A 21,085-nucleotide genomic window follows, 5' to 3' on the forward strand; every position below is an offset into this window, starting at 1 on the left:
CTGTTAGATGCCATCTGACAAATCTCACTCGTCCATGACCATGCGCCCCAAATCCCTTAAGGCCCTCACCTGGAATGTGAACGGGTTGGGCTCAACGATTAAAAGGCGCCTGGTTAAGCAACTACTCTCCAGACACTCCCCAGATGTGGCCCTGCTTACTGAAACACACCTTGCCGGGACACAGTGCACATTTTTTCTTCGAACTAATTATAGGACCGCCTGCCCTGCAGGATACTCCATGGGGTTCAGAGGCACTCTCATCCTCATACACAAATGTGTCCCTTTTGCTTTGCAGGTACTAGAACAGGACCCTCGGGGACGCTACGTGATGGCACTGGGGACACTGTGGGGGGAAACATTTGGGTTAGTTTCGATCTACTCCCCACCTGGACTGGGGCAGGAACTTCTCGACGACCTAATCACCCTTATGGGCAAACATCAGCCGGATAAGTGGTTCCTGGGTGGCGATTTAACGATGTCATGTGTAACACCTTAGACCACTCCCACCTTAGAGAACGCAACCCGCACCTTCCCACGAAGCTGTCCAACTTTGTGTCTGCCCAGGGTCTCTGTGATGTATGGCGTAACTGCACCCGGGAACCAGGGGTTACTTGTTTCACTCCGGGGCACACGCTTCCCTCTACAGCCTCGATCACCTATTCGTACCCCACACTGATCTCTTTAGAATACTCTGTGGACCTTCTCCCCCGGGGAATCTCAGACCACTCACCCTTGTTGGTGGAGTCACGACTGCAGGGAATAAACCCTCCTAGAACGTGGCGACTGAATACCTACTATCTGGGCCTCCCGGAACTAGTTGACCACCTTACGGATGTTTCGACGGAATTCTTCGAGATTAACGACACTGGCGACAACGATCCAATAGTGTTATGGGAGGCCTACAAGACCGTGCTGCGGGGAGAGAGAATCTCCTGGACGGCAAATAGAGGGAGGGAGAGGCTCCGGAAGATAACTGAGGCGGAGCTGGAGGTAACCCACCGAGAGAATGAACACACCCTTAATTCTACCCCACAGACCCACATGTCCCTTAAACATGCCACTGAATACCTCCAAAACCTTATGCTAGACAACGCCAAACAGGCCCACTGGGAAACCAAAGCGAGGGTGTATGTGCTGGGGAATAAAGCAGGGAAGATGCTGGCGTGGTTGGAGAAGAGAGATGAGGGGCAGCGGTGTGTTCGGGAGATCATCACCCAATTGGGTGAGACATGCCGGTCAGACGCTGAGATAGCAGATGCCTTTGTCCAATTCTATGCCACAGTATACCAAGCCTCAACTCTACCCCTGGACCCGACCCTTCTAGACAGCATGGTCATCCCCACTCTGTCGGCTCAACAAAGGGAGATGCTGGACTCCGAGCTTTCAGAGGCTGAAATAACAGAAGCCCTTGGACAACTGCAGCCGGGGAAAACCCCGGGCCCGAATGGGTTCCCGGTTGAAACCTGGCAGAAATTAGGGGGTAGTAACAGCACCTCCCTTGCATCAGATGTTGTTGGCTGCCCGGGAGAGGGGTTCCCTTCCAGATGATCTGTGTAAAGCAACTATAGTGGTTATTCCCAAGCCTGATAAACCCCAGGAGCAATGTGCTTCTTATAGGCCATTCTCGCTGATTAACAGCGAAGCCAAGGTCCTGCCCAAACTCCTAGCCAACCGGCTCCAACGGGTGGCAGACACGCTGAGGCACCCGGATCAGTGTGGCTTTATGCCCCACAAATCGACCCAAATGAATTTGCGTCGACTCCACCTGGCCCTCGAACGGGCCCCTATCCTCGATGTCCTGCTTGCCCTGTTGGCAATAGACTTTGAAAAGGCATTTGATTCAATCCGGTGGGACAGCCTGTGGGAAATCATGACCCGTATGAGGTTTGGGGAGAGCTTTCTAGGCTGGGTAAAACTGTTATATACCAACATCCAAGCAGAAGTTAAGGTGAATGGGTGGACCTCCCGATCCTTTCCCCTAGGCAGAGGCACGCGACAAGGGTGCCCCCTTTCTCCCTTCCTTTTCGCCCTTGCGATTGAACCGCTAGCACTGTGGCTCCGCCAGAGCGGGGCATGGACGGGATTCAGATGGCCTGAGGGACACGAGGACTGTGTCTCTCTCTATGCTGATGACCTTCTACTATACCTGGCAGAACCAGTCCAGAATTGCCCCATAGTAACCCAAATCACATACGGGGAATTCAGTGGATTAAGAATCAACTGGAGGAAATCGGTACTTTTCCCGGTGAAGGGGGGTGGGGGATATGGGGAGAGCGCGAGTCGACTCCACGAGAGGTCCATACCGGTTTGATACACAGGGCTTTAAATACCTGGGAATCTGGATAACACCTGACCTAACCAAACATATAATGCACAACCTCCGCATTGAAACCCTCCTTAGGGAACTCATATGGGGGGAGGGGGTAGGCCAGTCACGCATAGCATTGAGCACTCTGCAGAGGTCGGTTTGGGAGGGGGGGGGGGGGGATTGGTGTGCCCCGCCTCCAGACCTACTACTGGGCTTCACAACTGGCAGTAGTTAACGATCTGCTTCATGGGGACTAGGCACTACCTCACATCCGGGCTGACGTGGAACCCATGCAGGGCACAGACCCGTTGCAGATACTATATTAATCCCCACGTAGCCCTCCCCTGCCCACAACCGAGGCCCACATCACTACCATCTGGAGACAAGCACACGTGTTCGTTGGGTGGGGAAAAAAATAATTGCAGCGCAACCCCTATGGTGAAATAGTAACCTTCAGGAAATTGGGAAATTTGAACCATGGCCGCGATGGGCAGGAATCCTGAAGGTTGGAGATGTCCTCAGAGATGGGAAAGTGACCTCATTTGAGGACATGCAGTGCAAATTCCAATTGGTCACAACTGAACGATATTTTATGCAGCTAACCCATGCCCTCCCGACCCATATACCCCTAGAAGGCACGGTCCCCGACAATACACCGATAGAACGCAATATGATCCCCACGCACATCTCCATCCATTCTCTACAAGGCCATCACATCCTTCGCTACCCCCGAGTTATCGAGACTAGCGATCAGTTGGGAAAGAGATGTGGGTGAGATAGACCCATAGGAATGGATCCAGGTCCTAATGCATCCGCGTGAGGTGGCCAACTCCTCTAGGCTCAGGCTGGTGCAACTCAAAATCCTTCATAGAGTATACTACACTCGAACCGTTTTGTATGGTTGGAAGAGGGCAACAAATCCGAACTGCCTCCGCTGAGGGGAAGAGGAAGGCACCTTCTATCATATCCTGTGGTCATGCCCCCGGATCCGCACCTACTGGAATGCCTGTTGCACGGAATTGTCCAGGGCACTCACTTGCCCCATTGAGCTTGATTCGAGAGTTCTAATTCTGGGGGTACCCGACACATCTGACCTTAACAAATGGGAAAAACTGTTATTGAACACTGCGGCGGCCCTGATGAAGTGCAACATTGCGCAAAAGTGGGGAGTGTCCGACCCTCCCCAACACTTGAACAATGTATACTTGACATGGACTCATGTGCCATGATGGAGCACTGGGTCTATGGCGCACGAGGATGCCCGGCTAAGGCATCCAAGATATGGGGGAAATGGGAAGAGACTGGACCTTGATAATCAGAGACAATGGTGATTACAGCGGGAGTGGATGGAGGAGGAGCGGGCTATGGTGGCTTCTGTTATTTAAAACATTATGTGTGTTTGCGATTGAAGGTGCTGTCCTGAAGTGCTTCTAAAGGTCTAAGTTTTTTTACTTTTATTTTTTGGGTGCTCCGTTATCACCCCTGGTTTGGGGCTGGTCTTGTTTATGTCATAAAACACAATAAAATGTTTTATCAAAAAAATCTGAACTAATCATCCCAAATTGATGCATGAACCTGGTTTTTAGGACATGTTCCAGAAAGACATTAAAGTGGACAAACTATGTAAAACGAGATCGGGCGCATTCAGGGTGGTATGGCCGTAGGCAAACTATGTAAAAGAGTGGCACTCTCAGGCACTAACGATGGGAGTAGTCTCCGCCCCCCACGCAAAATTCCTCAGCATGCGAAAAAAATAAATAACTCTTACAACAGGGACATACATACCGACCGAAGCAACCCTGGGAATGCTCACATATGATACATAGAATATTATTACAGGCTGGGAAAAATCGCATCTAGATTGAAATGGGCGATTTGGAGGGTGTTAGGTGAACCTTGAAACACCAAGAGCAAGGTAGACCAAAACATGTCCCCGCAAAGCATCACACAAACGCCAGCGTTCCAAAATGTTCTTGGGTATGTCAGAGAAGTGTGTGATAGATCACTTGAGCGTGCTCGTACAGAAGGAGTGCATCAAAACAATGTTAGGAACCCAAGGCAGACTGGAAAGAACACGCGAATAAACTACACCTGCAAAGTATCAACGTACCATGGAAACGGGGGGCGGAACGCAATGCTCCTCGCCCGGCCCCGGTGGCCCGCCGGCCGGCTGTTCATCTCCGACACGGGCCTTTTTATTGTTTTTCTTTGCTTGGAAAAAGGAGCCACGTTTCCTCTTGTAAGCAGACATCTTCCAGAGCCCGGAAAGAATCAGCGCCGTCCTCTATGTTGCCTTCTACTTGTTCGGGGGGATTGTGGTCCCGCTAGAGTTCAAAGAAACAACTGGAGCGCTAACATTCAGCCGGAGAATGTGTCAGCCCTGGACGCCACGCTGGTAGAACACGCAGGTCTGCAATACTTCACTTCTCAGGGCAGCTAGAAACGTTTGGTCCTCTGTGACTTTCTGAATTGAAGCGGCGAGGAGTCTGAGACGCATATCATGAGAAGTGTGTGGGGCGTAGTGCAAAGAGGTAAGAAAGAAATGCACATGGTAACGAAAAATGACGCTATTAATGTGTAAGAGAGAGGCACAGGCATACACCTGCTCTCATCGTACGAGTATACACAGAGCCTGAATCTACGAAAGGAATATCATGTTTGAAGGTGCAATTGAATTGCAATGAAAATCTATTGTCAAAATTCAGACGTGATTAGACCAGAGAATATGTTTTATTCCAAGTTGTACAAAGAAAACAAACATCTATCATGTGTTTCTTTAACACGACAGTTCTTTCTTGAAATGGAACAGCGTTGGCGTGTGGGTGCAGTATGGACTTACAATAGACGGAACACAATATGTATCTTTTAATATGCCTGCCAATCTTATCAGCCTTTACTTACAGTCCCTTAAAGTAGATGTCCTCCTTCTATGTCGATTGGCTTCACGAAAAGTAATCGCACGGGTTGGCTAGCCTGTTAAATGCTCCCATTGGTGTGGATGCGGCGGACATCTTGAATTCGGAGAAACTGGCTTCGCAACTCGCAAGGTGAAGGCTGTGCTTTGCTGTTCTTTGCATGGCATTGGTCTCTTGGCACTCTGACGAATAGGAAATATAAAGTTATGGCTATGAATAGGTGGGTGTGGGTGGGGGTGGATTGACTAAGTTCAGTTATTCAGGTGAAGTTCAAAAGTGCTTGCCTGCTGAGTACGGGTCTGTTTTTAGGTGGTTTGTGTTAAGAGTGCTTGAGGTATTTTGTGCCTTGGAGCAAGCATTGAGACTATGATATGTTGGTTGCTATACTGTTTTGATTTTATGTTGATTAGAAGGAACCTTTAGTTCCCATGTGCAGGTGACCATTCAGATTTTCAACACATTAGTTCCAGAAAGTCATAATTCTATTAAAGACATGGAAACAAAGTGTTGTAAAGGAGTATGCTTTCCTTTTCATTTTACTGTTCAGCATCAAAGTACAAACAAATAAAACATGACAAACAAAACTGAATAAGCTACAATAACCAGGGTTTGAGTGTTTGGTAGTTCTGTTCTTATTGGTCTTCAAACTGACCATGTGATAAATTCAACAAATCGGACTAGCCCTTGTCCATAAATCACACTGTTCTTCTACTTTACTTCCTCTTTCTTTGCTCAGTGGAGAATGCGTCCAGTGAACTTTGCAATACTGTCCATTCAATTTCCGGATTGTTTGTCGTCTGCCACCGTACCTAATAGAAACAACTGGTGATTATAAATCAAAAGAAGGTGGGACAATCACAAAATCTACCACAATTTCTATATATTATCCTTTTGTGCATTTAACCAATCTAACCCTTCAATGTATTCATCATATATCATTTCGATAACTGCAGTAAAAAACATGTAAAAACATTTCAGTACTTTTACATTCCATCACATTTATTAAGATTGAGCGCACGGAAGTGAGGAGGAAGTGTTGGGCTGTTAGGCAGTGAAGGCGAGTGGGGGTGAGCGTATTGTTAAAATCTTTACAGCACTTGTATATGTTTGTCTTGCGTCTGTCTGTAAGGTACTCCCATGGGCATGATTCAGGCTGTTTTCTATTTTTATTCTTTGTTGTTTCTGATCTCCTGCCTGCCTTGAAAGGCTATACTTATTTTCCATTGATTCTTTTGATACTATTAGCGTGTGTTTATTATTATTTAACGGAGTTTAGCTCTTTGCGCTAAATCAGTCTTTCAAGGTTTAGGGGCTCAGGTTGACATTTTTTTTTCTTGAACATAATCCGGTATGGTTTTCTTTTTTGAGTATTCAAAACAAAAATGGCAACAGTTCTAAGAAATGGAAAAAATGTCATTCTACCTACATTCCCAATAAGAGCAATGGCAGAGCCTCCATTGAGGACTTGTACTTCTCCGGTTCTAATAGTGGGACTGGTGTAGAAGTACTCAAAGAGAACCTAGAGTTTGTTGCGGCGTGGCTACAGAGCCATGCAGTGTTCCCGCGGGGCTCCTGCCGATCCTGAATGATTCTGTCATAAGATATGCTCATGCAAAGCTATCTTACATGAAATTGCATAAGCGGATGCATGAATATGCAGTGAACAAATTGTGCAGATCAATGAAGAGAATCGCGGTGTAGAAAGCGGAATCAGAACGAGGAAGAGTCGGGCAGCGTCCCCCTGCTGAAATACTAAGATGGCGGCAAGCAAAGAACAAAGGATTCCTCTGGAGGGCCCGTGTAACAGACGAAACCTGTGACACAGAGTAGCCGCCAGCGTTTCGAGCCCACACTGGTGTGCGAGGGTAAGCGCGCCGACCCTATAGCACTGAAGTTCACTTTCGCAGCCGTGGAGAGGGACGGTCGAGGAGGCGTGCCAAGAAAGACACCATCAGGACAATGGACCCGCGACAACACACCCTGGCACCGGAGGCCAGGGGTTGAATGATAACGGAAGCAGCAGTACGTGGCTGGAAGCCCCATCGGGCTGTCGGAGAATAAATGAAGACAGCTGATCGGAGCGCACCTGGCTGCAAATGGGTGAACACTGCCCGAGTCGGCTGCGGATATTTAAATAGCCGACACAGAGTGATACTGTAGCAAAGACTTGCAGCGGAGCCTGGGGCAGAGAGACAGTGGGACCCTGCATCAATCAGCGCGCAACAGTAGCAGCACAATAAAGGCTCAGGCCGGGCCCCTGGAGACTGATATTGACGCGACTGCTGGAGCCTGAGAGGGCCCTAATTACAGCGGAAGCGAGTGGCGGCACAACACAGGCGAATTCACCGCACAAAGAGAGGGGCTGCTGGGGGAGAACCCCGGCATACGCGGATTTGTGACACTATTCAGGCGGGTTTGCCAGCTCACACATGGGGGGGAGCACATAAGCACCCCCAAGACAGCAGCAGTGAAGTGGCCCGACAATAACTGGATGGAGCAGGGGCACGAAACATCACACAGCCCTACGCCGCATCCCGGGGAGCATCCAACATGCTAACACTGGATCCTTGGGAATCTGGCCCACAATAGCTAATAAGATAAGAATACTGAGGCGGCAGCAAGAGTCGGATCCCCAACCCCACCGGAACGAGGCGGGAATGTGAACCATTGTGCAAGGACACCATAGGACCGGCCGCGGAGCAAGCCCAACAAGGGAGAGGGGCACAGCGCTGCCCATATATGGTTCTAGAACATCAGGCTCAAACAAACAAGATCCCGGGGTGTATGGGATAAGACACATGTGTACAACGCCTCATGGTACACGCTGATACATGCTGGAACCTTTCCTAAATACTGCTGACCTGAGTAGCGGCCTGCTGCGGCAATAACGTTGAAATCAGTGACGGCGGGGGCGTGACCAGCAGGCTTACGATGCGGGCGTGAGCTCGCATCGCTCCCGTGCCGCCAGCCAAATCCTCCAGCAATCCTGCTTTATTTACCAACCTGTGCGGGCCAAAACCGCGTTAGCAACGCAGGAAACACTGCTGCACAGCTTTATCCGACTCTGGACTGAAATCGGAGCCGATATCCCCAGATACGAAGGCTGAAAGAGGCAGACCCACAAGGCGTACAACTAACAAAATGGCCGCTGCACACGGAGGCTGAGCGGAGGGCGCCGCACGCCTGCGTAGGATCCATCCTGAGAGGAAGAGAAGAAGCACAACAACAACGAGGCGGCAAGCGGAGAGCCGCGGTTACAGACCCTGGTGTGGGCGGTGGAGCCTGGGGCCCGCTGCCGTCGCTGCCGCCTGTTCCCTATCCGTGTGTCGGCGCGGCCCAGCAGGTGCTTCCCGCCTATGCGTACGCAGGGGGTGGGCGGTCTCCCTCCCCGTTACGAGACGGCAATAAGGAGCTGAGTGGCCCTAGTAGCGGGCGCTCTCAATCCAACGTCAGTGGCCTGCGCCTTAAAGGGCATGAACAGTCTGGCAGACACTACCTCCGAGACGGCACGAGAGGTGAGGATCCGCCACAGTTCACCCCGTGGACGGGGCCACGACGCCATTAAGCCACCGGGATCTGCAAAGGAGTTGCGAGTGCTCCGCGTAGAGCGCCTGCTGGACCCACGGAGCGACACCTGCTCACTTGCCTGCCTGCGCGGGCCTGGAGGTGTCTGACGGGAGTTGGGCTCCCCCCCACTCCCTCGCACTGGTGACACAGGACAAGGGCTTGTGGGCATGTTCACCTGCAACACCTCCATTAACCTGTATATACGGATACGCAGCAACATAAAGTGCATGAGTGATTAAAAGGAACAAATACTGTGGCTTGCACTACTGCCAGACAAGCCTTATGAACTGCCCAATCCTACTGCAGTGCGCCACTGATGGGACCACACATACAGGCACAGCTCATCACTCCAAAAGTGAGTTGTTGTTACTAGGAGTGTGAACATTCTACAGCAAATCAAAACTGCCACGCCTTAGCAGAGGGACGCTTGACCGTACGCCACACGCATCGCACGCACAGCACCACGACTACACAAGCGAGTCTTATGCCCCAATAGGCCCACCATCACAGGCCACCAAACACAGCTGGCATCAGTTTGCAATCAAAGGGAGAAGGGGAAAGAAGAACTGCAGAGTACTCGTGGGGCAAGTAAGGTAGCCACATCCAATAAGACGCACGAAAGCACATATCCCACACGGAGTCATAAGGTGGGTGGACACTCCCATCACAAGGTGGAGGCAAAATACGAAGGCTAATTCCAAACGGCCCATGCAGCAGCCGCTCCAGAGCCCAGCGCAAATTGCCTCCAGGTCTCCAGAAACCTTTTGCTTGCCTACTCCGTCACCACCTTCCCTCTCATGCACACAGAGCAAGTTCTCGAACATAACAAAACGAGTGGCAAAATGGGGAAAGACAAGCCCAGGAAAACCCCCACGCAAAGCAGAATAGAGCAATATGCAACTACGCCAATGTCTCGTTCCCCGGATAGGTCGACAGCAACGGTAACTGACTACACTGAAGACGACATCTCTCTCAGAGATGTGATGAGTGCCATAGCCAGCTCCAGAACATCAATGGAAAAGAAGATGGACAGTATCGGGGCTGACGTGTCCTTACTGCGACATGACCTACAAACGCTCACCTCCCGGACTGGGGAGGCCGATGCACGCATCTTGGAGACTGCAGACAACCTACGAGGGGTCAACCGCCATATGTCTGGCATGCTAGAATGTATCAAAATCCTGGAAGCAAGAGTGGATGACAGTGAAGGCAGATCCAGACGTAACAACATTTGCATACTCAGCCTCCCCGAGAAGGCAGAAGGGGCATGTATGGAACTATTTCTTGAAGAATGGCTGGTAGAAATATACAACACAGAATCCTTCTCCAGGTTCTTCTCCATCGAGAGGGCCCACCGCATCCCGACCGGCAGAGTCGCCCCGGGTGCACCTCCGCGTACAGTCATAGCGAGATTCCTAAACTATAGGGACAGAGACAGTGTGCTACAGCTGGCAAGATCAAAAGGGACTGTTACGTACAATGGATCCAAAATCGCCTTCTTCCCTGACTTCACCAGGGAAGTTCAGAAAGCACGCCAATCTTTCGACCCTCTCAAAAAACGCCTGCAATCAATGGGAGCCAAATATGGGCTGATCTTACCAGCCCAACTCAAAATATTCCATAAAGGCACAACGGTGCACTTCACAGACCCTAAAGAAGCATGGAATTGGGCTGAGAGACATATCGAGGGCGACTGGAGCGCCGAGGGGAGGAACAGAGGAGTACGTAACAGACCACATCCCGAGAGACCACCAGACATAGAGCCTCAACAACAGCAGCAGGAACGAACACCACAACAGGGAAATGAATAAGAAGGATAAACGACACCTACACTAATGAAACCATAGTATGCAAATCGAAGAGCCCTTGCTCTAAACTGAAACATAAATCAGGAAACACTACGGCTGGCGGCCAATCTAGCACTTGGCACTTCCCCCCACTGACGAGGTAACGACCTCACAGCACCAAAAGTGAGTGCTACTCTATCCAGCTCCAGACTCTACAAGCAAACTGTAAATCCAGTTAGCACGGAGGGGGCATATGCAAGCTAAAGTTTAATCGTTTTGTTAAAGTTCACGAAGGGACGACAGATGCTTCAGTTGGGGTTAGAGTATAGGGAGGGGGGAGTTGGGGGGCAAAGTTTTTATTCCGTATTCAGCATACAATGGCGCCTCAAACACGAAAGACAAGATGGAAAATAAATTGGATCATGCTCGAAGAATCAAGAAACACTCGCGCTCAACAAAGCACATCCGTGAAACTGATATCCAGCCAAACAATGATCCCTGACGCTGCTTCAACTAATAAACACCTAAAGCTCATGACGTGGAATGTGAATGGTCTAGGAAAAAGCTTCAAAAGGAGACTGGTACTGCAATGTATAAAGCGGCACTCGCCGGATATAGTGCTCTTTACTGAAACGCACCTTGCGGGAACGATCTGTAATCTCTTCAAGAGATCCAACTAGCTTCTCCATGGGGGCAAGAGGGGTGCTAATACTGGTTCACAAAAGACTCCCACTGGAGATCTCGCACACATTGCCGGACAGAGCTGGACGATATGCACAAATTCAAGCAACGCTCTGGAACCAAGCCCTCGCGATTATGGCCATATACTCCCCACCGTCGCTCCTGAATGGCCTGCTAACAGATATTACCCCAATCCTGGCCGCGAATACGGCTAGCACATGGGTGCTAGGCGGCGACTTCAATGAAGTTATGGACAGCACCCTAGATCGCACGCACCTGAGGGCAAGGAATCCAGCCACCACCACCCAACTGGCCGCCTTCGCGTCTGCGCTGGGGCTGCGAGACGCTTGGCGGGATCTCCACAGTGACACGCGCAAATATTCCTTCCACTCGGGAGTGCATGCTTCTATGTCCACAATAGACTATTTCTTCCTGCCAGGCCAGAATATGCACAGTGTAAGCGGTGCATCCTTCCTTCCTCGGGGGATCTCTGATCACTCCTCACTCCTACTTGAACTTGAAACGGAAAGACCGCGTCCTCCTCCCACATGGCGATTTAACTCCTACTACCTGGGGTTCCCAGACCTGCAGGAGAAGCTTGAGACAGTCACCGCCAACTACTCTGAACTTAAAACAGGCTCAGTAGAGGACCCTGGAAAGCTAAGGGAGGCATACAAACCGGTCCTAAGGGGCGGAATCCTCTCGTGGACAACAGCAAAAAAGAAGGCCCAGCGTGAACGGAGGCTGAGAAATTAGTTATGGCCAAGGAACTAGAACATATTGCCAGCAACACTCCAGAGACAAACAGAGCTCTAATACTAGCACACAAAAATTGCACAACCTATCTAGAATGTGCCAAAAAGGCGCATGGTGCCATGAAGGCGAGATTATATGAAATGGGTGAAAAAGCCGGCAAACTGCTGCCATGGTTGGAAAGAAGAGAAGAAGGCCACCAGCAGGTGAAAAGCATTAAGGGCAATGACGCAGAACCAGTCTCAACTGATGCAGGGATGGCAAAATGTTCTGCTGACTTCTATGAAGAACTTTACAAATCCCCTAATGTCGCAGTGGACAGCGCCATACTAGAGGGAGTCGATCTTCCTACGCTTACCACAGACCAAGCCAACGCGTTTGATAGTAAAATCACAGAGGATGAAATATCAGCAGCCATCGCCCAACTCGAGGTGGGCAAGACTCCAGGACCTAACGGTTTCCCAATAGATAGATCTAGGTGTTTTAACTTTTTTCATATATCTACCCACCTGCTTAACATGTTCGAACACTCCCTGGAAAAGGGCAGGCTCCCACCAGACCTACGCAAGGCCACAATCATAGTGATCCCCAAAAAAGGCAAGCCCCCGGACAAATGTAGTTCCTACAGACCCATATCCTTAATAAACAGCTAACCCAAAATACTGGCCAAAATATTAGCTACCAGACTACAAACAGTCATTACATAACTGATCCATCCGGACCAATGTGGTTTTATGCCCCAGAGATCCACGAGGATGAATATCCGCACACTATATCTAGCGCTTGAGAGAGCACCCACCAAACAGCAATCATTGGCGCTGTTGCCCATTGACTTCGAAAAAGACTTTGACTCGGTCCACTGGGAGGTTTTGTGGGTGATCATGAGGAAAATTAATTTTGGCAAACCATTCATAAAATGGGTCCAACTTCTATACAACACACCATTGGCAGAAGTGAGGGTGAATGGGTAGTCCTCTCGTAATATCCAATTGGGGAAGGGAACTAGGCAGGGCTGCCCACTTTCAGCAATACTGTTTGCATTGGTTATCGAACCGCTAGCAGTCATCCTGCGTGGCACAACGACATGGGCTGGTTTCCGCTGGAACTCAGACTTGGAAGATAAGGTATATCCCTATGCTGACGACCTGTTAGTATACCTAGGCGACCCTGCAATCCCCTGTCCCATAGTCACGCAAACACTGGTAAATGATGGGGCCTTTAGTGGCCTCAAGGTGAACTGGTCCAAATCGGGTCCCTTTCTGGTGAAAGGGATAGACTGCATACCACCACAGGGTTCCCCATACCAAATTGAACTTAATCAATTTCGAGATTTGTGCATCCAGATCACAAGTAGGCTAGATGCCTATATGACCCTAAACCTAGGGGGCGTGGCCTGGTGCTCATGGAGTGAGGACGCTGAACCCTCGTACTCCGGCCGAGCCACTGTAATCTGATCCTGAATTGGGCGTCTTGGCCCAACAGCACCGTCCACACAACGATCCAGCTGTAGCTGAGGTGGAAACCAGTGCTTCGCAGCCAGTCCCGACAGAAATCGGAGCTTCGGAGCTTCAGCCTGGCCCCCCCTCCGACCCCGTGCAGCGCACACAAGATGGCGACCGCGGTGGCCCAGCAGGCCTAAGGCGCGAACAGAACCCGGGTAGTGGCACTACCTGCGACCAGCTGGGAACATGCTCCCGCCACAGGCCGACAACACCTGGTTGGCAGCGGGTGCATCGGAGCTGTGCCGCATGGCCCATCGAAGCCCTCCAGAGAATCCGGGCGGTGGCCCCGAGGGGACTTTGGGACCACACGCTGAACGTTCATAGCGGACGTTGTTGGGCCCCGCTGACGCAGAGGAACAAGACCGTCTGTGATCGCTGCACGGTTGGGGCGGTTGGTCCGGCAACCTCAAGAGATTGGCCACTGCTGCCGCGGGCATGGGCCCCCCACGGGAGCCAGCCGCTGGGATACGAGGCGATCAGCAGAGCCCCCCGCCGGCGACTGAAACAGACCCTCCTCGGAGGGGCAGTCAAGACTCGGGGGCCAGAGAGGCGGGAGCGGTGGAACCCCCCGCGGTGAACCTGGAAGGCCGGGATCGGGAGACGGATTAGCAGTGAGGCCCCCTCCAACTCAGCAAGGTGAGCGGATGCTGGGGGTGTCGGGTGCCCGCTCTTCATGCTGGCACAACAAGGCTACAGGCGCCGCATGACTTGCGAACTTGAGACCTGCCATTGATCACTGTAAGGGCTTAAGTGGACCCTGCCGGGAGTGAGATGGCGGGCCCAGCTCCAACGCCATACTTGTCACACCCTGTCCTGGAATCCATGCTGGAGCTGCTGCAGGCGCCCCCAGGCGAGCACGGAGCCTTGTTGAGGCGCGCGTAAACGGGGCCCACGCTCCAGCCGTGAGTTGAGCCCCTGCCATTAAAACTGGGCCAACTGAAGCTGAGCCGATCAGTGCATTGTCCCATGCTCCACACAAACGCATGGGTGAATCCCCACCGCTGCCATAACACAGGAGAGGAACGTCACGCGGTCCTCCGGGACATAGAGCCGACTACCCGGCACCTGATAACACTGGAGCGACGCATTGGTGCACCCCTGGGGCGGCACGCCAACCACATAGTAGCGCATGATAACTTTGTCCCCCTCGCCCCGTCACGGTAGTCGGACCGCAGTGGAGACAGTGATAAACGGCACGAAGACACAGAGCCAAGGATCACCTGTGGCACCACAGCAGAGAGGTTGCATCTCGTTAGAACCCAGGGCTGAACTAATACAGAACGTTGCCACGGGTAACCCTGGTGAGGCAGACGGAGACAGACTGGAGAGGGCCGCACAGCAGCCCAGCGTGAATAGGCGAACTAGACGGCTCTACCAACTGAAAGGGCCCGGGGACCCCGCAATGGCCACTTCAAGGAGCAAGGTTAGAAACGCCACGATGGATCCTTTTGTCACGGCGAAGTCCAACCCCTCCGCCCAGTCCACACCGAAAGGTACAACAATGCAGGTCAGCCCAGGAGAAAGCACCAAGGACAACCAGGTGCTCAAGGCGATAGCAGCCCTAAGGACATTCATCGATACAAAAAATAGGCGAAGTGAAGGCCGACATCCAGCTCATACGACAGGACGCCCGCAACTTAACGGAACGTGTCACCATCATAGAATCCTCTCAGAAGGATATGTCAGAAGATACTGCGGACCTTAAGGCCAAGGTGGCGGATCTCAGGAGAAAGGTGGGCTTCCGGGAGGCAAGCTCTGAGGAGGCGGAAGGACGCGCTAGGCGTAATAATATCAGGATACTGGGCATCCCTGAGGAGACAGAGACTGTAGATCCGACAGCTTATGTTGAATCCTTGATACAGCAAGAGGGGTCGACAAGCTGTCGCAAGGCTTCGCCATAGAAAGGGCCCACAGATCGCTTCAGAAGAAACCTCCCCCGGGCTCCTACCCTCGCCCCATTATAGCGAAGGCCCTCAACTTCCGGAACAGGGAAGTAATCCTAAAATTCTCGAGGGAGGGCATAGAGATAGAGCAGAACAACTCAAAAATCACCATCTACCCCGACTATACACAGTCGGTACAGAGAACAAGGAACTTTTTTGTCCCAGTTAAGGCCAGACTGAGAAAATTAAACTTAAAGTACATGCTGCTATACCCCTCCAGGCTAAAGGTGATTTACAAAGGACGAGCAATATGAAACCCCGGCCGCAGCTAATAGAGCCCACCCATGAGAGCCACATTGAAGATCACAGCGGGCGATAGACAGGCGCTGTGACATCGGCGCCCTCGAAACCCGACTTGAACACTATCACGGAAAGGCACATTACTGTGGCAGAAGCGTCACAACAACACCAGTAAGCTAAATGATTACAGGGCCCGTTCGGCCTCCCCTACATGAGCATGCAGCACGAACCCACGAAAGACCAGTGCAGGCTAGTTGCCAGCACGACCCCACTTGCACCAGAAACCCGGATGGGGCTAGGCAGCGCGAGAGCACCTGAGCACTGTTCCCTTGTGGCAGAAGCTGGGTGCACCAGTTATAGTTGTTTTTTTCAAGTTATTGTTGAGACTGTCCTCCTCCTAATGATCATTGGACGAAGTGAAGATGGCCCAGGGCCAAACGCTGAAGCTGGTCAACCCAGGCAAGTGGGGCAAGACATGACACCCAACGGCGCACGATCAAGACACAGGGAAGATGAGGAGTCCCCCACGGCAACAAACAAACTCAGGGGATGGCAGCACAACTCAAAATAATCACATGGAATGTCAGAGGGATGGGCTCCTACCTATGGAGAAACCGTATTCATTCCTACTTGAAGAGGAAGAAGGTGTCAGTCGCCCTCCTACAGGAAACACACCTATTGACGGATGCCACGAACAAACTGGTGAGGCCAGGGCAGCGGTGCATCCTACTCGAGATATGCGCGAGGCGTGTACACATGGGTGAGTCCAGATACACCATTTCACCAGATGGGGGTGGAATCAGTCAAAGAAGGCAGATACGTGGTAGTGTGGGGCATGATGGAGAATTCCCAGTTATGTATTGTGAACTCATATTTCCCTCAGCATGGCATACCCTCCTACCTCAAGCAGCTATGCGCTAGAATCATGCACCACAGGGAGGACACTTTTCTATGGGGGGCAGATTTTAATTGTGTGATGAATGAGGAATGGGACAGATCCATCACACCACGCATCCTCTGCAACCCTGCCCCGCGGGCGCTCCACAGCGAGGTGGTGGACCTGCAGCTTGTCGATGCCTGGCGAGACTTACACCCTACCGACAGGTCCTACTCATTCTACTCATCCCCCCCACGGCCTGCATACCAGGATAGATTACTTTTTCATCAATAGCGAGCTTATCTCACAGGTTGAGTCTGTGGGCTACCTGGGTAGGTCGATATCGGATCACTCCCCACTATTAATGCAGCTCAGATTGAGAGGCCCCAGGCCCCCAATTCTGATGTGGCGCATGCCCGCAGAAACCTTAACAGACCCCGCATTCAAGGAAACCCTAGGAGAAAAACTGGAAGAGTACATAAAGTTTAACAAGGGATCAATTGAGAAATGGAGCACACTCTGGGAAGCCATGAAGGTTGTAACGAGGGGTGTGATAATAGCAGAAGCTGGTGGAATCAAGAGGCAACTGAAAAAGGCACTGGAGATCAAGGAGGAAGAGATCAGGCATCTTGAAAGCAATCTGCCCCCAACCATGGAGAGTGAATCCAGGTTGAGGGAAATCAGAGAGGACTGCAAATCCGCGTGGGAGAGGCTGTCCAAGTTCGACTTCTCCACGCGTACTATTTAAGCACACAAGGAAGCAGATAAGCCGGGCAGAATACTTGCCTGGTTATGTAGGAAGGAGCACCCTCACCATGCCCCCAAAGAGATCAAGGACGAAAACGGCACAACTTGCAGGACACAACAGGCAATAAACTGAGTTTTTTTCGGTCCTCTACGCCAAGCTCTATGCCCACAAGGAGCAAGTCCCTGCAGAAGCCATCAGGGACACCCTGGCCGAAGTTGGACTTCCTAAACTGAGCCTAGAACAACGGAACATGCTGGGTGAGGCTATCACGACGGAGGACATTTCAGAGGCGATTAGGTCCCTCCCCACAAGCAAGACCCCCGGACAGACGGCCTCACCCCAGAATTCTATAAGGCCTACGAGGAGATCTTAACCCCGATGCTACACAGAGTATACGAGGAGGCATATGAGACTGGTACACTGCCAGGCAGCATGAGAGAGACCCTCATAGTACCAATGCTCAAACCAGGCAAACCAGCTGACGAATGCGACTCGTACCGCCCCCTAGCAATGCTGAACTACGACAGCAAAATCCTGACAACTATACTAGCTAAAAGGCTCTCGAGAGTGATAGGGTCCCTAATACACGAGGACCAGAATGGCTTAGTCCCGGGACGCGACACCACTGCCAACTTAAGGAGGCTCCAACATATTAAGGCACAAACAGCAGAGTGCAATGAAGATCTGGCGGTACTCTCGCTCGATGCCATAAAGGCTTTTGACTCGATATTTTGGGAATGGCTGATAGAGACTCTGAGGGAGTTTGGACTTGGTGAGCACTTCATTCGATGGGTCAAGGTCCTTTATAACAACTCGGTGGCGAGAGTAAAGACTGGTGGCATGGTGTCAGGAGCTTGGGCTATCCAAAGGGGAACCAGACAGGGGTGCCCCCTGTCGCCGATGCTATATATCCTCGGCCTAGAACTGGTAGCAATCTATTTCAGGAGGCAGCTCTTTGACGCAGGTATTAGAATAGGTGGGATAGATAACATCATTTCTCTGTACGCGGCCGATGTCCTTTTATATCTGCGCAACCCTCAAGAGAATGCACCAACAGCATTTGACAGCATTGGATATCCTCGACAATTTTGCAAAAAATACTCTGGGATAAAGTTCAGCAGACTGAAATCATGCTCCTTCCCTCTCGCCGGACTCAGGGGGAAGGATACAGAAGAACTGCCTGAGATTGGGATCCGTGGCAGGTGGAGGCCTTCCGTTATCTCGGACTTACCATTATGCACACGCCCACCTCCACTCATGAATGCAACACGGAGGCAGCAATGTGCGGGGTGCGCAGGTCAATCAAATTCTGGTCGAAACTTCAGCTCTTCGTGATGGGCCGAGCAGCAATCTCCAAAATGATAATATTGCCAAGATTCCTGTATTACTTCACTAACATAACATACTACATACCTCCATCCTTCTTTAGGAAACTAGAATCCATAATCAGAGATTTCCTTTGGGGCCGGACCAGGCACAAGCTCACACTAGACATTCTCACACTTCCCTATATGGAGGGCGGCATCCAACTGCCCGATTTCCAGAGATATTACCTAGCAGCACAAATGTCGCACGTTGCCAAGTGGCTATCGGATAAACCCTCAGCCGAGAAGAGCCTCCTCCATCAGCTAACAGCACCTGTGCACCCTAGGGAGGTACTATAGAGCACACGAGTAGGGCCTCCTGACCCGCCCATGATAGTGATGCTGGGGAGACCAGTCTTGAACAAAGTCAGATCACTGCGCGGATTGCAAAACCCATACATGCCTGAAATCCCCATGCTCGCTGATGTATGCAAGCTCTCTACCGACCTGCCAACAATGAGGAGCTGGGAGAACTGCAGCCTCTATACATGGGGAGATATGTTCGATGAGGGGTCGTTCAGGGGCTTCGACTCACTACAAATGAAGTATGGGCTCGCCGCAGGCCACTTTCTATGGTACCAAAGGGTGAAACACGCAGCCAAGAGTAACTGGAGCACATGGCCCGAGGAGCTGGAAACACACTCTCTAGTGCAGGAAATATACAGCCTGAGCGATGGTTGGAGGCCAACATCGAGGTTATATACTCAAATAAATGACAGACCCAACCCTAGAGGTGCGCGCCTGAAAGAGAGATGGGAGACTGACCTGGGGACTGAAATCAGGGAGGGCGAATGGAGCAGAGCCCTGCTGTACCCAAAGGAGGTGTCACGGAACGCCAGGTTCAGGCTGATCCAGGTGAATGCCCTCTATAGGACCTACATGACGCCACACAGGATAGCTGCATTCAACAACAAGACCCCGTCAACATGCCCATGGTGTTCCTCTGAACAGGCTGACATGATCCACATGTTCTGGGCTTGTCCCAAATCGCAGAAACTCTGGTCTGCTGCTGAACAGACCTGCAGGAGAGCTGGGTTGGAAAGATACGAGTGGACACCTAAGGAGTGTCTCTTGGGCACTCACCCCAGACTGAGCAAAATTAAGCATTCAGTGAAGCTTATGGATATGGCGTGCATATTAACGAAGAGAACGATCGCAATGGCCTGGAAATCGCCTGGAGGCCCCAGGTACGAACCCTGGATCAGGGAAATGGAGAGATGGACTGCCACTGAAACCAGAGCCTGGGAGGAAGGGAATAACCGAGGAGGACATGATGTATTAAGGGGACCCCGGCGCATGCGGTAAGTGTCCTCACAAGCCACCCACCGGAAAGAAGGGAGAGCTACTCAGCACTGGGACAAGCTAAAGTAACACAATGGTGTCTAAATTCCCCCAAACTAAAGGAAAGCAAACTACGATGGAGGAATACACGAAGACCCCGCCGCCAGCGGAGGGGGCCAGACATAAAGAAAAGAACACGCAGCCGGACACTACCCCCACGCGCAATGACCAACAGATCCTAGACGCGGACGTGAAGTCGACGGTGGAGACCAAACTGGAGGCAGCCACAGCCAAACTCAAAGCAGCGTTGGAACTCAAAGTAGGCGCTGTCCAGGAGGACGTTAACCTACTTAGACAAGATGCACAGAAAATAGCGGAGCATACAGATGAACTGGAGGAAGAAACGTCCACAAACACGGTAGCACGCACATCCCACGCCTCGGAGATCCACGTACTGAAACAGCAAATGAGCAACTTAGAAAACAGAGTGGAGGAAGCCAAAGGACGCGCCCGGAGGAGCAATATACGCATAGTGGGCCTCCCGGAAGGAGCCGAAGGCCCCAACCCAACAGACTACGTCGTGACCATGTTTCTTCAGGAAATAGAGGGGCGCTCAGCCAGGGGTTTGCGGTGGAGAGGGCACACAGAGCCGTTTCAAGAAGACCTCCCCCAGGGGCACCTCCAAGACCGATAATCGCACAAATTTATGAACTACCGTGACAGAGAGAAAATACTTGAATACTTCCGGAAAGGAGGTACAATACAGAGAGCCTCTGCGACCATCCCGGCGTATCCAGATTATACACTTCTGGTGCAAAGACGGCAACCAAACTATGGGGTAGTGAAGAGAAGACTGCGGGAGGCAAGCTTCAGATATATGCTGATGTATCCGGCAAGGCTGAAGGTGTTCCATAACAACAAGGCCCTCTTCGAGACCCCAGAGGATGCAACAGAGTGGTTGGATGCCCAGAACTGTCCCATCAGGAGCAGAGGGTCGGAAGAGAAGTGAGGTGCGATACCGGAGCTGAGGTGCTGTATAAACTGTGACTTTGGGACTTGAATATAAGATAGGATAATGCAGTCACGGAAGGGTAAAGCCGCACGCCACATAAGTCGCAA

General features: G+C 51.4%; 2 protein-coding genes across 3 annotated transcripts in view; one reads left to right on the plus strand and one right to left on the minus strand.

The window, feature by feature from the left end:
* Positions 1 to 4,856, minus strand: part of BRIX1 (biogenesis of ribosomes BRX1) — a 129,084-nt gene extending 124,228 nt beyond the window's left edge. Inside the window, exon 1 of the mRNA XM_069627106.1 lies at positions 4,419 to 4,856. Within this exon, the coding sequence (XP_069483207.1) occupies positions 4,419 to 4,559 (141 nt within the window). The 5' untranslated portion in view covers positions 4,560 to 4,856. The remainder of the gene's footprint in view (positions 1 to 4,418) is intronic.
* NDUFAF7 (NADH:ubiquinone oxidoreductase complex assembly factor 7) overlaps positions 4,710 to 21,085 on the plus strand; it is a 39,925-nt gene continuing 23,549 nt past the window's right edge. Inside the window, exon 1 of one of the 2 annotated variants that reach the window (XM_069627104.1) lies at positions 4,710 to 4,839. The gene's annotated coding sequence lies outside the window, so the exon portion shown is untranslated. Of the gene's footprint in view, positions 4,840 to 5,282; positions 5,356 to 21,085 lie in introns of those variants that run through there. The other variant, XM_069627105.1, reaches the window with a different exon arrangement.

Source organism: Ambystoma mexicanum, chromosome 6p, assembly GCF_040938575.1.
Source record: "Ambystoma mexicanum isolate Mex_15411 chromosome 6p, UKY_AmexF1_1, whole genome shotgun sequence".
Lineage (NCBI taxonomy): Eukaryota > Metazoa > Chordata > Amphibia > Caudata > Ambystomatidae > Ambystoma > Ambystoma mexicanum.